Source organism: Papaver somniferum, chromosome 10, assembly GCF_003573695.1.
Source record: "Papaver somniferum cultivar HN1 chromosome 10, ASM357369v1, whole genome shotgun sequence".
Lineage (NCBI taxonomy): Eukaryota > Viridiplantae > Streptophyta > Magnoliopsida > Ranunculales > Papaveraceae > Papaver > Papaver somniferum.
Window position 1 is genome coordinate 144088983 of NC_039367.1, and position 23729 is coordinate 144112711.

Below are 23729 nucleotides of genomic sequence, written 5' to 3' on the forward strand. Positions count from 1 at the left end.
TCACACTTATATTCATGGGAATGAGGAGGAAGTCCAGGTCGTCCAGCTTCATTTTTCCGATAGGTCCACGAACATGGTCATCTATTTGATCTCGATTACTATTACGGACAGCATACTGCATTTTTTCCCCATAATTCAATTTGGTGAACATCATTCAAAAATCATGGATTAACTTAAACAAAAATTCATAAAACCAAACAGAGAACGTCGAAGAACTAACCCATGATGCAAGATCCAAGTACGCACACTTATTGTACTTTGGAACTTCAGTTTTATGGTCGATGCAGCTCTCATTCTCCTCCATAATGTGTAAAACTGTATTGCTTGAGTGTCAACTAAGTCATCGAATAGTAGTTCTTTCAGCGTTGAGCCGAGTACAATAACTTGTACATTTGCCTCATCAACAACATTTACATCCATGTGAAAAGCTTCGTCACTACAGGGTTTCAACAAGACCATTATCATGTTAGTTCAGTAGATAAACATGACACTATTGTAGTTTAGAGAACTCTAGGGAATGTTAAAGTCATTTGTACAAATATTCTAGATAAGCAATTATAATTCTATGATCATATCATATATCTCCCTAATATCATCGTGAGTTTCCAAATATCAAAAATTTAACAGTAGATATTTCACCTTGTCAAAGCGTGCTTCCATAAACTGGAAATCCTCATTTTGTCTTGTAGACTCATTTTATCAAAATGTCCGCCAGACTGGGAAGCTTGAGACCACACGGATTCTTTGTAGCCGTGTATGGGTCTATATGATCTTCTTCTTCACTATCAATATCTTCTTCTTCTTTAGTATCATCATCTTCCGGGCCATATAGGATTTTTTTCATTTGGGCGAAAAGTTCATAAAGCTCAAGCCTGTATCTATCTAAAGGAATGACTTCTCCATCAGCTTTTAAACTATCTAGCACCTCCTCTCTGGCACTAACGAACTCGACAAAAGCATCCATTTTACACTCTCTAGATTCCAACTTAGCAATTTCTTCATCTTTCTTCACCAACACTTGTCCACATATTGTCAATTTATTCTCCAACAACTGAACCCTTATGTCCGAGCTCATATTACTGGTGTCTGGAACCACAGACTCAAGAGTCAATTTTTTCTCAGATTCCGACCAACCTTTTATTAGTGATTTTTCTAGATGAAATTGAAGCATCAGAGAGATCAACAGACTTGCACAATATATTTTTGGAAATAACTAAGAACTTAAGTCGTAGATTTTAAATGATGTCTTTATTTTTACCTTGGACACTACTTCCTCCATATCTATTTTGTAACTCAGTTCCTTTGTTGTCCATCTTGCCATCCTTGGAATATTATTTCTGTCTTGCTTGAAGTAGTTTGGGTGCCCTGCGAACAAGTACTGCATGAAAATAGCTTGAGTAAATCATTTTATTTTATTTTTAAAATTTTGAAAACAGTAATATATACATACCTACACATGAAAATAGCTTGAGTTAATCAGATTAATTATCATGCAAACTAGTCGTAACTGTCACACTTACCAGTAGATAGGGTGAGCATCCACGTACAGTTTTTTTTTTTGTTTTCTTATGATCAAAATGATAGTGGTGTGAATTAGCTGTGGCCAATGCAAGTAGATTTGTTAGTAGGAAACCATTTCTTTTGATTTCTTCTACATCTTCTGTCTCATCCTGAAGTATGCGCACAATGGCCTCCTCAATGATAGTCTTTTTCATCTTATCATCCTTTAAATAAGCCAATACATCTTCCACTGCAGCCATTGACTCCCTACTCTGTTTCACAGTTTCCCCTGGTTTGGGTCTCCTAATTCCAAAAATGATGGAAACATGATTAGGGTTACTTGTCAAGGTGACCTTATTGTCACCATCAGCAAATTCAAAATAATGGTCTTCATCATAGTTAGCTTCTCCAGAATGCTTGTAAGCTCCTATAATTGTTTGAATTGGATGTGGATACTTCAACCAATCAGATTTATGGTTTTAACCATAGAAACCTCCTTGTATAGAAAAAGCTTCATCACCTTCCACAAAGTGCCTTTACTTAAAAACTTCAAATGTTCGTCCCTAAACCACAGTTTTTTCTATAACGAAGTTGTTGAGCCCGCTTCAAATATCAGCGCATGATTTTATGGCCTTGGAATTTACAGGTGTGTACACTACTGTACAATTTCGATAATATATATGATCTGTTTTGTGTGTATGGATGTTGGATTTTTAGATTTTTTATAGGTGTGTACATACTCAATAATATATGCATGTTTTGTGGATACAAAAGACAGATTTTTGTAAGCGTCTACATGGTTGTACACCATACCATTATGGTCTCTCACGATTTTATGTTTTTTGTTTTTCGGTATGCACACTATATTTTTGTAGGTGTATACACCATTGTAGACCATTGTACAATCGCAATAACATATATGACATGTTTTGTGTGCATGGATGTCAGATTAGTTGGATTTTTTATATGTACATAGTTGTACACCACTGTAATATATAGTCTGTTTTGTGGATATGGATGTTGGATTTTTTTAGGTGTGTACATAATTGGACAAAATTGTGCCCTCTTAAAAATTTATTAAAAAAAAACTAACTCTTGATGAAACTGTAAGTTGTTGTTTTTTGATATCATGAGATGATTTTAATAGCATCCATGCTATGTGTTTAGGTACTTTTCGAGAGAGCTTAAGAAAGTGGAAGAACAATACACAGGTTTTGTAGATGGGCGATTTTCTGGATTTTCTGATTTTGGTGCTTACGTGAATAATTTATTTGTATGTGGTGTACAAAATGGTGCACCATATATTGCCTTTGAATTTTCTGGATTTTTGTAAACGCGTACAGTGTAAATTAAGATTTTTAAAAAATGAGAATTATATAGTCATATGGGTGCTTTTTTTGTAACTCTCGGAAAGAGCTTTCCGAATATGTAAAGTTTACGAATTTCGGACAAACGGTTTAAAAGATAAATTATTTTTTAATTATTTTTATGTTAATTAAAATTGCTGACATCATCATAAGTCACGGTGGACTAAACTGCAAATATCTGGACTAAATTATAAATGATAAGGGTTATTAGTGTATTTTCCTATATTTTGGACTAATTTATACTTAGTTGACTCGGGCTGGACTAAGCCGTACTTTTGGACTGACATTTGGACTAACCGTATTTTTCCCTTTTTTTTGTTGTTTAGGGGTGGCTTAAGCCAGCCCTCCCGAGTCTGGCTGTAGTTGCGGCCCTGATATTTAAAGGCAAGTTTTAGACCTTCCAAAACAGCCAAGGATAGTAACCGTTGTCATTACCTTAGGTGATGAATAGTAAGTTTTTGGTGCATAAGATGGATTAGGCAACTTGGATTAATTGTTGTCAAATTTGATATTGTCGTAGGGAAGGAGATACAAATTGGAAGAAAGTCAACACATCTATATTGCCAGTTTTTTGGTTTTAATTACAAAATCAGTCATTAAGAGTAGGACAATTCATGTATGTTAATTAAGACACATTTATAGTATGAATGATCATGCAAATTAAGATAATTCATTAATCACATTAAGTATGAGTGTGTGTTTTAAGCAAATTCCATACAACAATAGCAACCAATTTAATGCTCAAAAAGAAAGAAAGAAGTAAAAGGCATTATTAGGCTAGATCACCATAATTTAGAACCCACCTTTCGGGGATAATCTATACTGCATTAAGTTGTGAGATTCTTCCTCTCTGTAATTATCATACAATGCCTAATTAGTACACAGGATTCTCTATAAATTTGCTAATCCTTGGGGTTGGTTTTACATCATCTCATCAAGTTTTTTTGTTTTGTTTTGTTTTCAGTCTTTAGTTTGAATCTTGTCTTGTTCACTTCTTGACACTATGCATCAGCATACTTTAGGATTTTGCTTTTCTGTTTTATTGTTGCTTCAAATAGTTGCTGGTCAAGCTGATTACGGCACAGCACTTACAAAATCTATATTGTATTATGAGGCTCAAAGGTCTGGAAAGTTACCTACTACCCAGAGAGTCACATGGAGAGGCGATTCCGGTCTAAATGATTCTGGTGTAATTGATGGTAGCGACGCGCATGTAAGTTCATCCTTTCCATTCTTTTATTTACGTACTGAACTCTTATAGAGAACTGTAGATAATATTGTCAGATCGAAGAGGCGGCTAACGATTATGTTGTTTGGCTAACAGGTTGATCTTACAGGAGGATACTATGACGCTGGTGACAATGTGAAATTTGGGTTTCCAATGGCATTCACAATTACAATGCTCTCGTGGAGTGTTATTGAATATGAAAGCCAATTATCAGCGAAGGCAGAACTTTCGAATGCCTTAGATGCAATAAAATGGGGGACTGATTACTTGATGAAAGCTCATATTCATAACGAGGCAGACGGATCAGATACTCTTTTCGGCCAAGTTGGAGAAGCTCAACCTGACCACGATTGCTGGGAGAGGCCAGAAGACATGACTACACCAAGGACTGCTTATAAAATTGATGCTAAGAATCCTGGAGCTGACTTAGCTGGTGAAACCTCGGCTGCCTTCGCTGCTGCATCCATCGTTTTTAAGACATCTGATCCTAGTTATTCTTCTGAACTTCTAACGCGTGCTCAACAGGTTTGTAACGCTAAACTAATAAAAGTAATACCATATTCCTAATATTGTACAATCATACATATATAACATTTAATTACTTTATCGCAGCTCTACAATTTCTCTCAGGCTCACCATGGAATATACCACTACACCATCAAATCAGCAGAAAATTTTTACCCAAGTAGTGGATTTGAGGTAAAAAAATTAAAAAGTAAACCGATTATTTATCCAAATTCTTATTGTGGTTTGACAACACGTTTTCTAAATTATTTTTTTCTGTATCATTTATCAGGATGAATTATCATGGGCGGCCAGTTGGCTTTACCGTGCCACAGAGGAACAATCCTACTTAGATTTCCTCCTGTCAGTAGAAACTGGTTGGATTCATCACACATTTTGTTGGGATGATAAGTTCACCGGCGTGCAAGTCCTAATGGCCAAGGTATTAATAACTCGATCGATTGTTAATCCTACTTGTTAAAGCTATTGCAATCGAAAATTCTCAAAAAATTTATTCCTATGATTTCAGCTTGTGTTGGAGGGAAAAGTAGAAGATTCTGATACAGCTGCAGTATATAAAGAAAATGCCGAAGACTTTGTATGTGCAGTCATTCAGATGGGTAACAACAATATTCAAATGTCTGGAGGAGGATCACTCTATTGGCAACCTTGGAATAACGTTCAGTACATTACTGCTGGCCTTTTTATCACCACTGTTTATTCTGACTACCTAAGGTCCGCTAAGTCTAATCTCGACTGCCCAAACGATGAAGCTACTCCTGATCAAATTATCCAATTTGTCAAATCACAGGTATTAATGATTAAATCTTAGTTTCACTATTACACAAAACTTATTTAATCTACTTAGTGAATATAAGTATCTAAGGACAATTACTTAACTGCGTGGTGTTTGAAGGTGGACTACATTTTAGGTTCAAACCCGAAAAATATGAGTTACATGGTGGGCATGGGATCAAGTTATCCACAAAAAGTTCATCACAGAGGGGCTTCAATTGTTTCGACCAAGACAGATTCAACACCAGTGACTTGTAAAGGAGGTTATGACATCTGGTTTAACAAAGATGCACCAAATCCAAATGTTTTGGAAGGTGCACTGGTTTCGAGTAATCTAGAAGATACATATGAGGACTCAAGAAGTAACTTCCAACAAGCCGAACCCGCAACCGCCAACACAGCTCCATTAGTTGGTGTTTTAGCAAGACTGGCCTAGTTGGTTGTTGATGTATTTTAACTTCTTTCATATATATTTGTAAAATCATTGAGTGGAATAAATTGAATGATATTAGTCGAATTCTGAAATTTATCCACATGGTCTGCTTTCGAATGTGTTACGTATCTACATTTCAACTCCTCCGGATCTGCCCCTGAACAGGTCCAGCCAGACCCAACCTGTTTTGATCATATGTATATCCCGCTAGCTGCCTAGCTCCCATTTTGGACCCTATATATATACAGAATTCTGTATTATTAACCCTAAACCCACGTAACCTTATTCTCGAGTCTCTTTACAGCCAAAATCCCCAAACTTCAAAACCTAGATTTAAGTATATTTCTTCATTAATCCCTTTTTCGTTAATGGGGAATCTCAATCATCTCCCGACATATATTTTACTCGACATAATTGCTCGCTTAACGATTGAATCAATTCTTGACTGCAAATCAGTTTGTAAACCATGGAGAAATTTTGTTTCTCATCATCCATCGTTCTCTCAATTGCATCTAACTCATCTCAATAACTCTGCTGATTCTGGTAACTTAAGTTTTCTTGTTTCGAGTGAGAATGGACATCTTTGCGATTTTGAATATAATGAGAGTCACGATGAAACGCCTATCCATAGTATTAGAAGGTTCAATTTAGCCCCTCCCTTCAATTTTTTTTATACATATAAGGTTCTTGGTTCGATGAATGGTTTAGTCTGTCTTGATTTACAACTAGATGTTGCTTATTATTGTATTTGTAACCCAGTGACCATAGAAGAAGTTATGGATCCAAATATTAATATTAAGAGAGATTTTAATCATCATATTTATTCTTCGAGCGGATTTGGTTACCATCCGCTAACTAATGAGTATAAAATTGTTGAATTATATATGTTAAGGGGAGATCTTAATTTTATGGAGGTTGCCGTATACACTCTTTGGCAGTGGGGAAGGGTGGAGAAATGTTGGGAGGTTTGGCAGTGAATATATCAATATGAATGGTGTCTTTGCAAATGGAGCACTACATTGGGTGTAGAGGTGTAAAACGTGGCGGCCCGGCACAGTCAGGCACACGAAATCGCGTGCTTCACGTGTCATGTATCGTGCTGTGCCAACGATTTAAACATGTTGTGACGTGCTATGCTTTACTAGTCAAAATTTAGGCACAACACACAAATAAACATGCTGTGCCGTGCTAGCACACGTGTTATAAACAATTTGAAGTAACTTAATGGTATATATTAAGTCGGACATTATCACGAGAATCAAAATAAACAACATATCATTTAAAATTATTTCAAGTAAAATTAACAAGTCTATTCAATAAAAAGAAATAGCCCATCAAATATAAAATTGGGTCATTGTCATGTAAACTAATGTTCTAGTCAAATATAGGTAACGACATTATAACAACGATATTGAAATATATTTTCCAAATAATTAAGTATTATATGTGTTAGTTATAAAAATAAGATAGCATAAAATGTCATAAACTAGCTAGAATAGTGACTCTTTTATGAAATATACACAAAATATGAGCACGGGATGGGCTGTGCTCGTGCTGGCACAACCCAATTTACACCTCTAATTGGAAAGGGGAAATTAGGGGGAGACCCAAAAAAAATAATATTCTCATTGTCAAGCCCACAATTAATTTTGGGTACTGTGACACCCATAATTATATCTGTGACACCCATAATTATATGAAATTCTTAAAATTGTATGCATGACGGATTATGCATCCGCATGACAGGTTATGCATCAGGGGTATAATTGGAAACACAACTTGGATATAACATATCTAAAAATCCGCGCCTTGGAATGTTACAAATTTTATACCGTTGGAAATCTTTTTAAGAGAGCTGCGCAACGAGTACAAACAAGAATATCAAATTTTTGTTTTTCACGAAAAAATCGGAGGTGATCATCATTTTAGGCAAAATTTTCAAAAACTTGATACATAACCATTATGCAGCCACCAAAAAAGATGCATAACACATTCTTCAGATACATAACAAATTATGCAACCATTTTCTCGACTGCATAACAAATTATGCATTTGGATAACAAAGTTATACATCTATACCAAGTTATGTAACCGTTGTTTTGGTTGATTTTAGTGCGTACATAAAAAAATTGATGCATAATACAGTATGCATCCATATTTACGAATGCATATCAGTTATGCATCTATTTTCTCGATGCATAAAAGATTGTGCAACAATTTTTTCGATGCATAATGCATTATGCAGTCATATTTTCGGATGCATAACAGGTTATGCATCTATTTTCTCGATGCATAATGCATTATGCAGTCATATTTTCGGATGCATAACAGGTTATGCATCTATGTTCTCGATGCATAATGCATTATGCAGTCATATTTTCGGATGCATAACAGGTTATGCATAACATGTTATGCAGATATTATTGTAGGTGCATGACAAGTTATGCATCCTTTTTGTAGTTCGTTTCAATACTAACAAAAAATTAGTTGCATAACGTGTTATGCAACTATTCTCTGGACTGCATAACAAGTGATGCAGCTATTATTGTAGGTGCATGACAAGTTATGCAGCCTTTTTTTTGTTGGTTTCAATATTAACAAAAATGTCTCATCATAACGCGCTGCTGCATGACAAGTTATATAACTTACTAGTAAAGATGGCAAAGTAGAGAAATGGAACTGCAATCCTTGAATAATGAAACACAACCTACGACCTCATGACTGCAGTTTCATTTCACCATCTACTTCTGCATGGATGCATATGTATGAAGCACTGCGATATAAATCTGATGAATATAAATATAAGTTAGTTAGGCCAGAGACCAAAAATTGAGTTTCAGTGTGCACTAAAATGTGCATAAGGTACGTACAGACCGGGGTCCCAGCTGGTAAGTTGGTACTTGTTCTTCTTTTTCGTATTATTTTTGTGTCTACATTTTGAAATAATCAACCAATCCAAATAAGAGAATCAGGGCAGTAAAGACAAATGCTTGCAGGATTCAAATGAGATTATCCATGTAACAACCGTAAGTTCATTGTTGTTGAACTTCGGCAACAGTCCGTATGAAACCATCCAACAAATATCTTTCCTCAACTCCTTTGTGTTCAATCACATGACCAACACCACCATATTTTCTTTGTCTTGGAATCCCAGGTTTGTTGCCTGCAACGGAACTTGTAATCGGGAACCACTTCATACAAATAGATGTATCTCGGGTTCAATCATTTGAACTGGTTTTGCATGCAGCCATATGAACTGATTTTTTTGAGGCATACTAGATAATGCCAAAATAGGGTCACTAAATAAAAAACAACATCACCCCTCATTCACCATTTTTGATAATGGCATAACTACCCTTATATAATTAGTGTAAATGATTATGATTAGAATTGATTAATTATGAATTTTAAGGATTGATTAAACATTAAATTATTAGTGGTGAATTAGTAGAAAAATCAAATTTATGTGAGAGAGTTGGGATTTTTTAGAGGAAGAAGAAGAAGTGAAGAAAAAAACTTGGGTTTTGACTTTTGAGATTTTAGTGATTAGAAGTGACCAAAATATGTGATTCAAATCAGAGGTAAACTTCTGTCGAGGTTTAATTTCCTTTTATAAGTTGAATCTGCCAAAATATTGAATTTTTAAAACCCAGATTTGCTGACCAGATGAATAGTTCGGCTGATAACTCTTGAGCCGAACCTCTGTTTTTTTTGAAATTATACCTAGGTTCGGCTGATAACTCGTCAGCCGAACCTAGGTATAATTTCAAAAAAACAGAGGTTCGGCTCAAAAGTTATCAGCCGAACTTCACTCAGAAACTGAATCATCCACTAGGTTCGGCTTGAAAAATTGAGGTTCGGCTGGAAAATTGAGGTTCGGCTGAAAATATTGTAAAGTCGCATTAGCAGAACATAGTGTTCTCTAAATCATACACTAAGTTCGGCTCAAAATCGATACGGCAAGATCAGCCAAACTGATCTTCTAAAAACCCTAATTTCATCTTTGAAATCATATTCTACCGATCAAACAAAATAAAATCAATCAAAAACAAGATGGGTTTGTTACGCATACATTCTAAAATACATCTAAGAGCAATTGAGATTTGGATTTCGCATTCCAACATCGCTCACTTCGATTCGTGTTTCCTTTGTTTGATTAATTTCTTTATTGAATTGGAGTCCTAGATGTTTAAGTTTAAAGTTTATTTTGATTTTTAATTTTAGGTTTTTGAGGATAAGGGAACTATGACAAATTGAAATTATTTAGGAATATATAGGTAATTACACTACCTTTAGACACCCCTTATAAATCCACCCTAGCTAATATAATGGATGAGTATGCCTCAAAAAAAATGAGTATGCCTCAAAATAGGTTTCTCTAATTGGGTGGATGTAAAAGGAAGAAGGGTGTTGGCCTTTGATTTGGCTGAAGAGAAGTTTCGTGAACATATTACACTACCTCCTTTGCCATCGGACCATAGGTCGTTTCATAGGTATACTTTCCGGGAATTGGGTGGGGTTATGTATTTCATTCGAGCGACTGAAGATTTATATTCGGACGTAGGAAGCCATTCAGCTGGTGGAAAGTGTTTACAGAACCATTAGCCTTTACCAATAGCGGTGGTGTTTTATGTTACCGTTTTTGGTCTCTCTGTATCTATGACCCAATAGCTTCAGACATTTGAAGAACTTGTACATTGGATTTTATTTGATGACATATTCCCTCAGAAGAACACTTCAGTTTCGTTGAAAGAATTAGGAGAAGAAGAGATAAAAACGATGGAGCCAGCTGAAATTGAAGAGACAAAAAGCTATGGTTTCTCTAGACGAAGCTGGAAGCAAAATGCAAATAACTCCCCTCTTGGTTAACAACGGTGGTTCGCTTTTTGTCTTGCTTTCATAAATTCTACTCTAGTTTAGTTGTCCTTACTCGGAAACTAGCAGTGCTGAGCCCATAATCTAGAAAAACTAAGCTGTCCTATAATCTTGAAGTAATTTCATCGATCCAGTAGGAATTAATTTTCTGGTGGAATTTGTTTCTGAGCATATGCAGTATGCGCAGTATTCCTGCGGGTGTTTGACCGAAACTATGTTTGATTTCAATAGTAGGGTGAAATCTATCTTCTGTTGGCGAATGTGACCAAAACTAAATTTATTTTGGTATTTGGACGTTTCTTTCCCTACCTTTTTATTTTATGACCTGTTTATCCCTGTCCTTACCCAACATCTGATTTTTTTATTTTTTTCATTTTTACAGTAACCGGTTATTATTTGACTGTGGCTTGCGTGGGTGTTGGGATAGCACATCCAGACACCGTATAAATGTCGGGAGGATAGGCATAATGGATAGCTATCAGAGTCCCGACATCAACTTTTGTGGAGTCCCGACAATGCATATTTGGATCTCATTATACGTTTGCTAAACGTGATTATCAAAAAAATTATACAATCATTAGTGAAATAGTTATCATTAATCGGCCTCGATGTCTAGATGTTGTTACTCAAATCTTTTATTTCTCGTCTTACTCTTCATTTCTATTTCTTCAACTTCAGCTCTCCAAAGAGCTCATTTTTCTTGTTCCATAGAACATAAACCAAACCCATCTTCATCTTCTTCTTCTTCTTCCTGTTCCTATTCATGTTCTTCTTCGGATTCTTGTTATTTCCTTTTCTGGTCATGTTCATCTTGTCCTCTTGTCAGTTTCAATCATCATACAGTGTCTTCAATAGAGATACCATAGTTTTTTTTCTAAGGCTGAACAAGAGAGCCAAAACGCAAGGAAATCGAAGTATAAACTCATCTATAAGTTCATTTCATTATAAGTTCCACTGATCTGTAATCTCAGGTATGAAAAATCCGTCTTCCTAAAATCTTGATGTAAACCCTAGAAATTGGATTTCTAATATTTTTCCCCATTTTGACTTCCACGTCTGGATATAGATTGAAAATTAGGCTAGGGTTTTGATGTTTTATATGTTTATGCATCTTTTATGTTTTCTTTTTGGGTTTAATTTCATCTTTGATGGTAACGTTAAACTGGATAGAAATTTTGATTTTGATTTCATGAAATAGATTTGAAAGAGGGTTTAATAGGCAGTTTCTTATTGTTAGATTAAAATTTTGATTACGAAATTATGCCACTGTTTGATTTTGCTTGTTAGGTTATTTATATGTTTATGCATCTTTGATGTTTTCTTTTTGCGTTCAATTTCATCTTTGATGATAATGTTAAACTAGATAGAAATTTTGATTTTGATTTCATGGGTTTAATAGGCAATTTTTTAGTGTTAGATTCGAATTTTGATTACAAAATTATGCCACTGTTTGATTTTGGATGTTCGGATTTTAAAGAGGAATTTAAGCAAACATCTGATATGGTTGTACATATCAATAACAAACTAGCATATTTGTACATACTAGGGTACTTCTCTCATACTGTTTAACTGTGTTGAATTTTTAATATTTTGATGATACTATGTTGAATTTTTGGTGTTCGATGAACACTCATTTTTGGTAGAAAAATTTCTGGAGATGTATGAGCTGGTTTAGGGTTGCTCAGGCATCCGACGGTCGATACCAGCCTCTTCACTTGTAGCCGTTAGATCAATCTATCATTTCCGCATTCGAAGGCTCAGCTTCGCGAATCATCGAGACTTGATGCAACCACTCAACACCCAAACACCTAACACCTATACCCGCAGAACCAAACACACCCCTATCCCTAATTCCATCGAATCCACCTCCATCTTCTCCACTCCGTCTGCAACAGCCTCACCTTCACCACCAACTCCACCAACTCCAATGCCTCAACCACCACAATCAACCACCAAAATCCATCATGGCTATCCCTCACCGAAACCCATCATTCCCTAAACTTCAACCCATCTATTCTCTCGATTTCTTCCCTGATGTCTCTCTGAAACCCTAGGTAAGAAATCAATAGAATAGGTCGAGTTAGAAACGCAATTGGAAGGCATGGAGAGGAGCAGGAGAGTCAGAGAAGAAATGGGTCGACCTTCTTGAGTGATTTGTCACGTCAAATTAGGTAAAGTCGAACCCTAATTTCAACTGTGTAATTTGGGGATTTTCTCTGTAAACCCTAATTGATTAATTTGGGTATAAATATGGGTTGTGGGTGTTGTGTTGAAAATATGCCTGGGCTAGCCAGTGCTTCACCCAAGAGGACTGGAATAGCCAGTGCCTCAAGGGTTAGTTCTTAATTTAAACTATTTTGTAAATTTCAATTGTATTTGTCCCATCCATGCTCTGATCTTGTTGTGCATGAACTGTCTAGGATTGAATATCCTCTTAGGTTGTTAAAACACTAAGCAAGCTTCTTTGCGGGTAGTTGCAGTGTGAGAGCCCCAACTACTACTAGGATTAGATTCATCTTAGTGTTCTTAGTAATCTTTATAGAACAAACCTTAGATGAACAGCCGTCTTTGAACCGAAACTGTCATCTAGTTAATCAGTGAGCCTAGAAGCTCACTGATAACTAACAAGGGATAAGAACATAATTGGAGGACTTAGGTTAGGTGAAGAGGGGAATCCAATCCCTAGTTTCCAAAACTCACTTTCATCCAAAAATCCATCACTGTTTAGTTTGTTCAATATTTGTTGTTTCATGTCCTGTTAGTGTCTTGTTTAATTCTGTTAGTTCAATTCACTGTTAGTTTTCATATCCTTGTTTAGTTAGGTCAGTTAGTTTAGGAATAGTTAGGAAATTAGGAAAAACAACATTTGCACCCCCTAGTCTCTGTGGATTCGACCCGTATTTGCACATTAGCTTCAATCGACACCGTGCACTTGCGGTATTAGTTTGTAGGTCTTTTTAGAAACCTACCAAGTATTTGGCGCCGCTGCCGGGGACTTGGCTGCTGTGTAGTGAAGTTGTTCCTTATACTGTGTTGTTTTGCTGTTTTAGTGTAACTTAGTGTAGATTAGCTGTAACTTAGTGTAACTTAATGTAGCTTAGTTTGTTGTCACTTGCATCATCTTTTCTTGCATAACCTGCTGTGTAGTTCTGATAAGCATCTTAGTGTAAGCATCTGCATCATTAGCATATTGCATCTTTAGTTTGCATCATCTTCTGCATCATTATCTGCATCTTCACCTCTGCATTTTCATCTTGCATATTGCATCTTTGTTTCTGCTCTGAATACCTGCAAAGCATCACTGCATCTGTAGCTTTGCTCATTGTCTGCATAGTTGCTCATTTTGTCATAATCTGTAGCTTTGACCTGCCCTGTAACTGGCTGCTCCCCTGTCTTGGCCTTGCCAATTGCATCTGTTACTGCATTTGGTTGGAGTACTTGAGCTTTAAGTCAGCTGCTACTGCATATTGGCAATTGGGTCACTGTGAACTGAAATTGTAATGCCTAAAATTTATTGATGTGAATGTCTGAGATTTGCTGCTGTTCATCTTGTTGTGCATCTTAGATGCATATTTTATCCTTCACTTGTTGTTTTCTTTCACTCCTCCAATTATGTGAACTGAACACTCCTCTTCTGAGTCCAGGTACCTCCTGTGTTGCTGCTGTGCTGTTGAAAGGGAGAAGAGCAAGGCAAAGCAAACTGTGGGATGAGGAAGGAACCAGCTAAAACTTGCCCAGCCAAAGCTAACCCAGTTTACTTGGTTTGGGGTATTGTTATCTCACACTAAATTTCTGAGCCTTGTAAAAAGTTTTGAAATTGTGGGCCTGTAAATGAAACTATGGATTTAAGCCCAAGTTTAAATTTTGTTTCTGAATTGTGGGCTTAGACCCAACTGAACTTTAAACCCCTACACTGTCGGCTTAACCCCAAAAAAAAATTTGTAAAAAGTTTTCAAAGCCCAGTTGGGCTTAGTCTTTTGGCTAAACAGCTATCCCAAAACCCAACTGAAACTTAACTTCGGGGCTTGGTTTACTGAACAGTTGGGCCTCGTACTCAAACTATAAGTTGTCAGCTGGGCCTTTTCCCCTAAAAACCAAAATTTTCTTTTTCCCTAAGAATCAAAATTTTCTCTTTCCCATCAGAAACCAAATATTTTTCATTCCCAACAAAACCAAATGTCTCCCGACAAGTCCAAATTTTTCCCAAAAAGTCCAAACCCATTAAAACCAAATAGTGGGCTTTGTAACATAGTTACCTAGCTCATTTTGTTTCATAGCCTCACTTGCATTTCTTTCCTGTTATATTTGTGTGAAGCTGTTGAAACCTTTACACTTCGTCTTTTGGGTTGATCCTCAACTCTTTAGATTGTTGGTGTACGGTGAAATTTTCTTGTATATAATCCAGTAGATAATCTGTTAGTTGAATCTTTTGTTTCTTTTGTGCTAATCCAATGTGATCTCAGCTAAAAAATGTTGGATTCTAGCCGTGAATAATGGAATTCGGTTCTTTCATTCATCAAATCGGGTATTCTCTTTCCTTTTTCTCTACTCAGCATGGTCCTCTTGATATGTTGTAGTATAATTTTATTCATCTGTTGAAACATTGAGGACAATGTTTAGTTTAGGTTTAGGGGTGAAAAGTAGATACCGTGATATCATGCTATAATTGAAAACTAAACTCCTCCTTCTTTTTGAAAAAAAATCAAAATGAAAATAAAAAAATATAAAATTGAAAAAAAACATAAAAATGAAGCTAATTTACCTTGAAATGTTGACTCTTGTGCATGTATGTAAACATAAGGATTCTTAGTCTAGATATTTAGGCACCCTGATTCTAGCACAATTCACATAGTGATAAGAAACTTGCACGTGCACGATCTACCAATACATGTATAGCCTCATCCTTGAGGTGTTCTATCGGAAGTCACGATTGCCAATAACTTTAGAATACTGAACGAAACTTGACTAGCTTGTTCTTTGGTTGGTTGGTATAGAAGGTGGAGGTTACATTAAGAAAGACAACCATCGAATTTAACTGGGTGCATCAAAAAGGGCTACCTCTTGCTAAGAGTCATGTAATTTTTTGTTTCCTTTTGTATATGTATCAAAAGTGTTACCATGTTAAAAAAAAAATGATGTATATATTCAGAAAATATCAAAAAAAAAAAAAAAAAATCAAGTATTTATCAATTCTATCCTCTCTTGTTCCAAAAATAAAAGAGAGTAGTCAATGTAAATAAGAGTCATGTAAAGAGTCATCTTTTGTGTTTTTGTGTTATAAGCAAGGAAGGGTGTATTCCATTGATGTACAACGCGAGTAATTGTGAAATACCTCCAACTCATTCACAATTCTCGTAAAGTCCGGACAGCTAGCTAGATTTCGAACTCGGTTCTTAGCCTGAGAAACTATCTCTTGGTGATTAGTAGTCATAACATCCGATCTTTCTTTACACATGTGTAGATACACTTTACACTCTTATCACATGTCTTTATTTATTATCAGTGCTAGGATTGTGCCTTTGATAGCTAGATTGACATCTCCATTTTGCTGTGAGCTTCTACTATCTTGCACATGTCACATTTCATGGAGTCTGAGCTTATATTTTGTCCTAGAACTTTGTAGGTAAGTTCTAAGCAAACCTTCACGAGACTTCACTCGTCCACTAGGGACACTTAGTGGTTTAAAAGACTTATTGCATTCGCTAAATGCAATCGAGAGACCAGCGACAGTGGTATAGGTAGGATTTCCTTAGTTTTGTTTTACTTGAGGACAAGTAAAATTCAGGTTTGGGGGTATTTGATGAGTGCTAAAAAGTGCATATTTCTATATATTTTTGTTGGCAGTTAACTCATCTTTTATGCTCTAATTCTCCATTTTATCCCATATTCTGTATTTTCATTGTTTTCAAGAATAAATACTTTTCTTAATTAATTTTGTATTTTTAGGTTCAAAATAAAGTTTGGATGGAATTACGGAGCGAAAAGAGCAGAAAAGTGGTGGAAGCTGATAGGAATCACGCAAGGAAGCCGTGAAGAATGTTGTGCACAAGACTCAAAGGCTAGAAATGGGCTTAAAAGGAAGATTTGCTCTTAAAGAATGAAGTGGGCTTGGAACACCCAAGGCCCAAAACCCTTACCCAAACCCATTTCCAATATCCATACCCGTCTCCTTCGTCAGCCGTCAGATTGGATCATATCTGAATCCAATGGTCGCAGCATCGCCAGTACATCAAAGTTTGAATCTCCTGTCTAACACTACATCACCTAACTCCATCTTGAGCCGTCAGTTTCGTTGTATCAGGCATCTGACGGTCGATACCAGCCTCTTCACTTGTAGCCGTTAGATCAATCTATCATTTCCGCATCCCACGGCTCAGCTTCGCGAATCATCGAGACTTGATGCAACCGCTCAACACCCAAACACCTAACACCTATACCCGCAGAACCAAACACACCCCTATCCCTAATTCCATAAACTCCACCTCCATCTTCTCCACTCCGTCTGCAACAGCCTCACCTTCACCACCAACTCCTCCAACTCCACTGCCTCAACCACCACAATCAACCACCAAAATCCATCATGTCTATCCCTCACCGAAACCCATCATTCCCCTAAACTTTTAGCCATCTATTCTCTCGATTTCTTCCCTGATTTCTCTCTGAAACCCTAGGTAAGAAATCAATAGAATAGGTCGAGTTAGAAACGCAATTGGAAGGCATGGAGAGGAGCAAGAGAGTCAGAGAAGAAATGGGTCGACCTTCTTGAGTGATTTGTCACGTCAAATTAGGTAATGTCGAACCCTAATTTGAACTGTGTAATTTGGGGATTTTGGGATTTTCTCTGTAAACCATAATTGATTAATTTGGGTATAAATATGGGTTGTGGGTGTTGTGTTGAAAATATGCCTGGGCTAGCCAGTGCTTCACCCAAGAGGACTGGAATAGCCAGTGCCTCAAGGGTTAGTTCTTAATTTAAATTATTTTGTAAATTTCAATTGTATTTGTCCCATCCATGCTCTGATCTTGTTGTGCTTGAACTGTCTAGGATTGAATATCCTTTTAGGTTGTTAAAACACTAAGCAAGATTCTCTGCGGGTAGTTGCAGTGTGAGATCCCCAACTACTACTAGGATTAGATTCATCTTAGTGTTCTTAGTAATCTTTCTAGACCAACCCTTAGATGAACAGACGGCTTTGAACCGCAACTGTCATCTAGTTAATCAGTGAGCCTAGAAGCTCACTGATAACTAACAAGGGATAAGAACATAGTTGGAGGACTTAGCTTAGGTGAAGAGGGGAATCCAATCCCTAGTTTCCAAAACTAACTTTCATCTAAAAATCCATCACTGTTTAGTTTGTTCAATATTTGTTGTTTCTTGTCCTGTTAGTGTCTTGTTTAATTCTGTTAGTTCAATTCACTGTTAGTTTTCATATCCTTGTTTAGTTAGGTCATTTAGTTTAGGAATAGTTAGGAAATTAGGAAAAACAACATTTGCACCCCCGAGTCTCTGTGGATTCGACCCGTATTTTCACATTAGCTTCAATCGACACCGTGCAATTGCGGTATTAGTTTGTAGGTCTTTTTAGAAACCTACCATGCAGTTATTATCCATGGTTTCTACTGTGCAGCTATTATCCGCAACAAGAATAATATGTTGTGCAGGAAATATCTACAACTTATTATGGTCCCTAAAATCTGTGCAGGAAATATCCACAACTAAAATCTCACCATATCTCTCCTACTCGATATAAATCTTCGAAACAATTATCTTTCGATCCTAACTCAATAATCTAATTCATCAGAAACAAAAATTTGAAAATCAACAACCATGAACCATCTAGAAATAGAGATCAGTACAATATCCATTTAAAGTTCAAAATAACAAGCTTAAAAATTGAGTTTACCATCTCTAATCGGGTCACCAAAAAAAGGAAAACAGAGTATCACCAAGGTTTATTAGCACCAATTTCCAAGGTAATAGAGTGATTATGGAAACTAATGTGAGACGGTTCAAAAGAAAGAAGCATGTTGAAAATATTTGACCATCTAATAAGTCTGATAGATTGGTTTGGTGGTTTAGCACAAATAGCATCTGTCACGCATGTGAATGGCACACGCGGAAATTGGCATTGTAAACAAGATTGTTCACTTGAAGAAAAATGGCAACATCAAAATATGATATTGGGGACAAAACATCTGAACACTCTTGTTTACAAACATTCTTAGTGTGCAGCTATTATCCACGGTGCTTTAGAAAGATCATAATATCCTTATTGTTGTAGATATTCTTTGGTTTCTAGTTGTGGATATTTCCTGCATAGGTTTGAGTGGATAGTTCCTGTACAGCTTCTTCTGACCAGGTACGATTTGTAACTACTCGTGTACCATCTTCCTCAAAAGTGGTGCCACGTGCGAATTAGGGGCACATAAAATTTGAAAGACACAGATGAAATTTGGAACGACGGGTTTGGAATTTGGAAGAGCAAGATAACTCAATCACCAAAGAGATAAAAATATTTCAGGAAACTCCTCATTAAAGTAAAGGGTGTTAGTTACACATCTTTTCAACCATAGAGTTTGCTTTAAAAGGAAGGGAAACTAAATGTTTTTTCATCTGGCCTCTGCAATGTTAGAGTGAAACAAGAATATTAACTCAGAGACTCAATTCCATTCTCATCTCAAAACAGCCATGGTAAATGAAAGAGATATTGTTTAGGACGGTTTCAACGGGATTCCACCATACTCAATTTCAATTTCACCAGGATTGGAGAACCAACCTCAATTTCAATCTCAACTCGCCGCACCTCAATTTCAATCTCATTCTCCATTTATGAATAGTAGTTACGAAGTTGGGAGTAGCACTTCTGGTGGTGTTAGTGGCAATGAAAATGGTGTTGGTGGTGATGATGGTGATAAAGTTAAATCCCTAATTGAAATGGAACCAGAGGAAACTCCCAAACCAAGTGAGACATATGGGGGTTCTGGTAATGGATGGATTATAACTGCAACCAACCTCCGGTTTGGAACTCTTAGAACTCTTACTGCGCTTGAAGGTGTTGCACTTGTGGGTGATCGATTTTTGGTCGTCGGTGGAAGGCTGATGGGTTTTCAGACGATAGTGTTGTCCTCCGAGACAAGATCACATATACGTATGCTTGCAGCGGGGTTGGAGATAGATGGGGGTTATGGTAATGGATGGATTATAAATGCGACCCACCCCCGATTTGGAACTATTCCTATGCTTGAAGGTGTTGCACTTGTGGCTGATCGATCTTTGGTCTCCGGTGGAGTGCAGATGGGATTTTTTGAGACCATAGTGTTGCCTTCCGATATAAGATCACTTATCCATATGCTTGCATTGAGACCCAGAGCTCTTGAAAGTGGTATTGTCTTTCCAATCTTGGATATTTTTTGTCCACATATTACCATGCTTGAAGACGTACTGTTAGCCGAAGAAGTTGGATTGCAGGTACCCAATGTTGGCCCGGTGGTCAATCAGCCAACTACAACAACCCCAACCCCGAGCCAAAGTAACACCACCCCCAACATCAGAACTGAAGAAGAATTCAAATAAATGTGAACAAGAGTAAGCCCTGGATCAGAAATTTTTGGACGGTCTCCGACTCTCTTGTTTAGAAGCAATGTAAGTTTTTATTTTGAACCAAAACATTGTCATGCCAAGTACCATTGCAAACTAAAACTCTTCTGGTTATGCAAGATGTTAAGCCTAATAAGGCAATGACATTTCACAGTGCATGATGGTAACGGATTGAAGTGTTGAACTTATATTCTGAACAAGTAACTGCGGGTAAGCAAAGACATGCATGATGTACAACAAGGATAAACTGAAGGTCAAATTTATGAAATGTATAAGCAGACAAAACAAAGATAACCACTGCAATAAGAAAACTAAGACCTAGAATTCTCAAATTGTAACAACATTACAAATTTACTTCAACAAAGATTAAACTAATAACGTTAGACTACTGTAATATAGTTAAAAACCTGGTGTTGTGTTAAGTATTACAAAAATACTGTGCTTTCAACCAAAATATACTATAAAAGCTATTTTTCTAAGGAAAGCTGCCCTATTACATCCAAATTTATGGCTGATTAGCATTAGGAGCATTCCACACAATGGAATTTACACATGGCCTCAACATTTTGGTTTCCATTTTATGCTTCATTCCACGGCATATTTCTCTGGCTTTTATATCATCCATTTCAATCGGTCTGTTGGATTTTGCATACCTTTTCATTAGATAGCATGTAAACAGGAGGCAGTCTGGCGTAGGTCCTTGCTGTGGACATGCAATTGGATGAACCTCTAGGTCGAATATTGGTACCACGAATTGCGTGTTTATAATTCGTGTGATAAAGATTGCCATTGTTTGTATATCTTTATAACATGGATCAATAACGTTGGTGCTAACCATTGAGTTCAGGAACTGCCACTCTCCGTGTTTAACATCCAACACCAATAGAGTCCAGTGATGTCCTGAGTATGTTAAGGTCACACATATATTCATGGGAATGAGGGGGAAGTCCAGGTCGTCCATCTTCATTTTTTCGATAGGTCCACGAACATGGTCATCTATTTGATCTCGATTACTATTACGGACATCATACTGCATTTTTTCCCCATAATTCAATTTGGTGAACATCATTCAGAAATCATGGATTAAATTAAACAAAAAGTCATAAAACGAAACAGAGAACGTCGAAGAACTAACCCATGCTGCAAGATCCAAGTACGCACACTTATTGTACTTTGGAACTTCAGTTTTATGGTCGATGCAGCTCTCATTCTCCTTCATAATGTGTAAAACTGTATTGCTTGAGTGTCAACTAAGTCATCGAATAGTAGTTTGATTAAAGATTTAATGTGGGTTGTAGTTGTAGTGGTAAGGGGTATCGTTCAAACTCGAACTTGTGAAGGTAACGTATTTTTAGATTTAAAAATATATGTACAAAAATATTAACAATGGGTGCGAGAGGTAACCAAGACACTAGATTCCACTTTACGCAAAATTGATTGATAAATATTTCAAAACCTATTCTATTCTTAAGTCCTCTTTTATCTTTAATTCACTATCAATCATACAAATTCTCAAATTTTATTTGTAAACTTTAAGCATAGATTATCAAGAGATTTAACCAAGTATAACCTATCAAACTGAATAACAAATAATTAAGACAATCATTCAAATAATTTAAAACTCTGCAAAAACAGCGATTAGGTGAATTATATAATTAAATGAAATAGTTACCCATTTATGTTGCGTGAAAAGCTTCCTCCATTGCCTTGGTTACGAGGGAATTAGTCGCTCATCATATTGGAAAACCTCTCAAAGAATTTCATTGATGCTCAAAAATGTTTTACAATGAAGAGAAAGATAAGTAAATAGTATAAAACAGGATTCTGCGACCCACAGAAGGCGTCCAGAATCAACGACACAGATATAGTGCTGTTGGTACAACGACTCAGTCGCAGAAAGGAGTGGAAAAGTGTCGCAATAAAGCGACAGTTTTTAACGACTTTCCTGCCTCGTCCAATGTTCTTCGTGTTCTTCAGTTCCAGCAGCAGCAGGAACTTCTTCACAGCGTCTGGTTCTTTGATTTTTACGTCTCTAACTCTCTCCCAACTCTCGACAACCTCTTTTCGACGAATTAGGCTAGTATTTATAGTGTTTTGGATCCCAAAAATACTAACATCAATGCGTATAATTTCCCATTAATCCTCTAATTGCTCGCTGCCCAGAAATAAGAATAATTACCAAATTTAGATTCTCCACACGTTAACTCACTCCCTGTACGCTCCTAAACAACTTCTCCACGCCTCAGAAGCTTTCCCGCGCCTCCACATCACTCCATGCATAGCAGAAACACGATTGAGCTCGTGTTCAGTTCACGTTGCTCTGTTTTGAGCTCGTGAATTAAAACGAGCTTTCCAGCCAATGTCGATCAAATTCGATGCCCAAAATGTCTTCCCTATGTCATATCACATCTTTATGCCAATTTTTAGCGATTGAATCGCATTCCAACTTCTTCATTTTCTCGATCAAACATCATGCAGAACTGTTCTTCGTTTCCCGCCAATTTTCAGTTTTCAAACGAAGAAGAAAAGGTGTCCCCCTATCCTGAACTGGGGTGCGAATAGAAGCTGCCTTGGGGTGACCTGGGGGTGCCCCTTAGTAATTAGGTTACCCCTTATCCAAAAGAGAGAGTCCGAATAACACTTGTCCTCCGGTTGCCAAAATCAACTTTTCGAGCCGAATTTTCCAAAAATATTTATTTCCAAAAAAAATACCTACAAATACATAAAATAACAAAATTAGTAAAAAATCGAGTGCCAACAATATATACTATTGAGATCAAATTAGACACAAAAATGTGTCTATCATAGTTCTTTCAGCGTTGAGCCGAGTACAATAACTTGTACATTTGCCTCATCAACAACATTTAGATCCATGTGAAAAGCTTTGTCACCACAGGGTTTCAACAAGACCATTATCATGTTAGTTCAGTAGATAAACATGACACAAATGTAGTTTAGAGAACTCTAGGGAATGTTAAAGTCATTTGTACAAATATTCTAGATAAGCAATTGTAATTCTATGCTCATATCATATATATCCCTAATATCATCGTGAGTTTCCAAATATCAAAAATTTAACAGTAGATATTTTACCTTGTCAAAGCGTGCTTCCAGAAATTGGAAATCCTCATTTTTTTTTGTAGACTCATTTTATCAAAATACGACTGGGAAGCTTGAAACCACACGGATTCTTTGTAGCTGTGTATGGGTCTATATGATCTTCTTCTTCACTATCAATATCTTCTTCTTCTTTAGTATCATCATCTTCCGGGGCATATAGGATTTTTTTCATTTGGGCGAAAAGTTCATAAAGCTCAAGCCTGTATCTATCTAAAGGACTGACTTCTCCATCAGCTTTTAAACTATCTAGCACCTCCTCTCTGGGACTAACGAACTCGACAAAAGCATCCATTTTACACTCTCTAGATT

The 23729-nt window shown here is 36.6% G+C and overlaps 1 protein-coding gene across 1 annotated transcript; it reads left to right on the forward strand.

Annotated features, from left to right (window-relative positions):
• The first annotated feature begins 3819 nt into the window (after positions 1–3819).
• LOC113319123 (endoglucanase 13-like) lies at positions 3820–5900 on the forward strand. Its single transcript, XM_026567401.1, has 6 exons — positions 3820–4080; positions 4192–4620; positions 4708–4794; positions 4892–5041; positions 5129–5410; positions 5516–5900. The coding sequence occupies exons 1-6, from the start codon at positions 3871–3873 to the stop codon at positions 5828–5830; spliced, it is 1473 nt and encodes a 490-aa protein (XP_026423186.1). The 5' UTR covers positions 3820–3870; the 3' UTR covers positions 5831–5900.
• Positions 5901–23729: the final 17829 nt, after the last annotated feature.

Coding starts and splice junctions, on each gene's coding strand:
- LOC113319123 (XM_026567401.1), top strand. CDS start 3,871: ATGCATCAGCATACTTTAGGATTTTGCTTTTCTGTTTTATTGTTGCTT. Junction 4,621..4,707: donor TTCTAACGCGTGCTCAACAG/GTTTGTAACGCT, acceptor ACTTTATCGCAG/CTCTACAATTTCTCTCAGGC. Junction 4,795..4,891: donor ACCCAAGTAGTGGATTTGAG/GTAAAAAAATTA, acceptor ATCATTTATCAG/GATGAATTATCATGGGCGGC.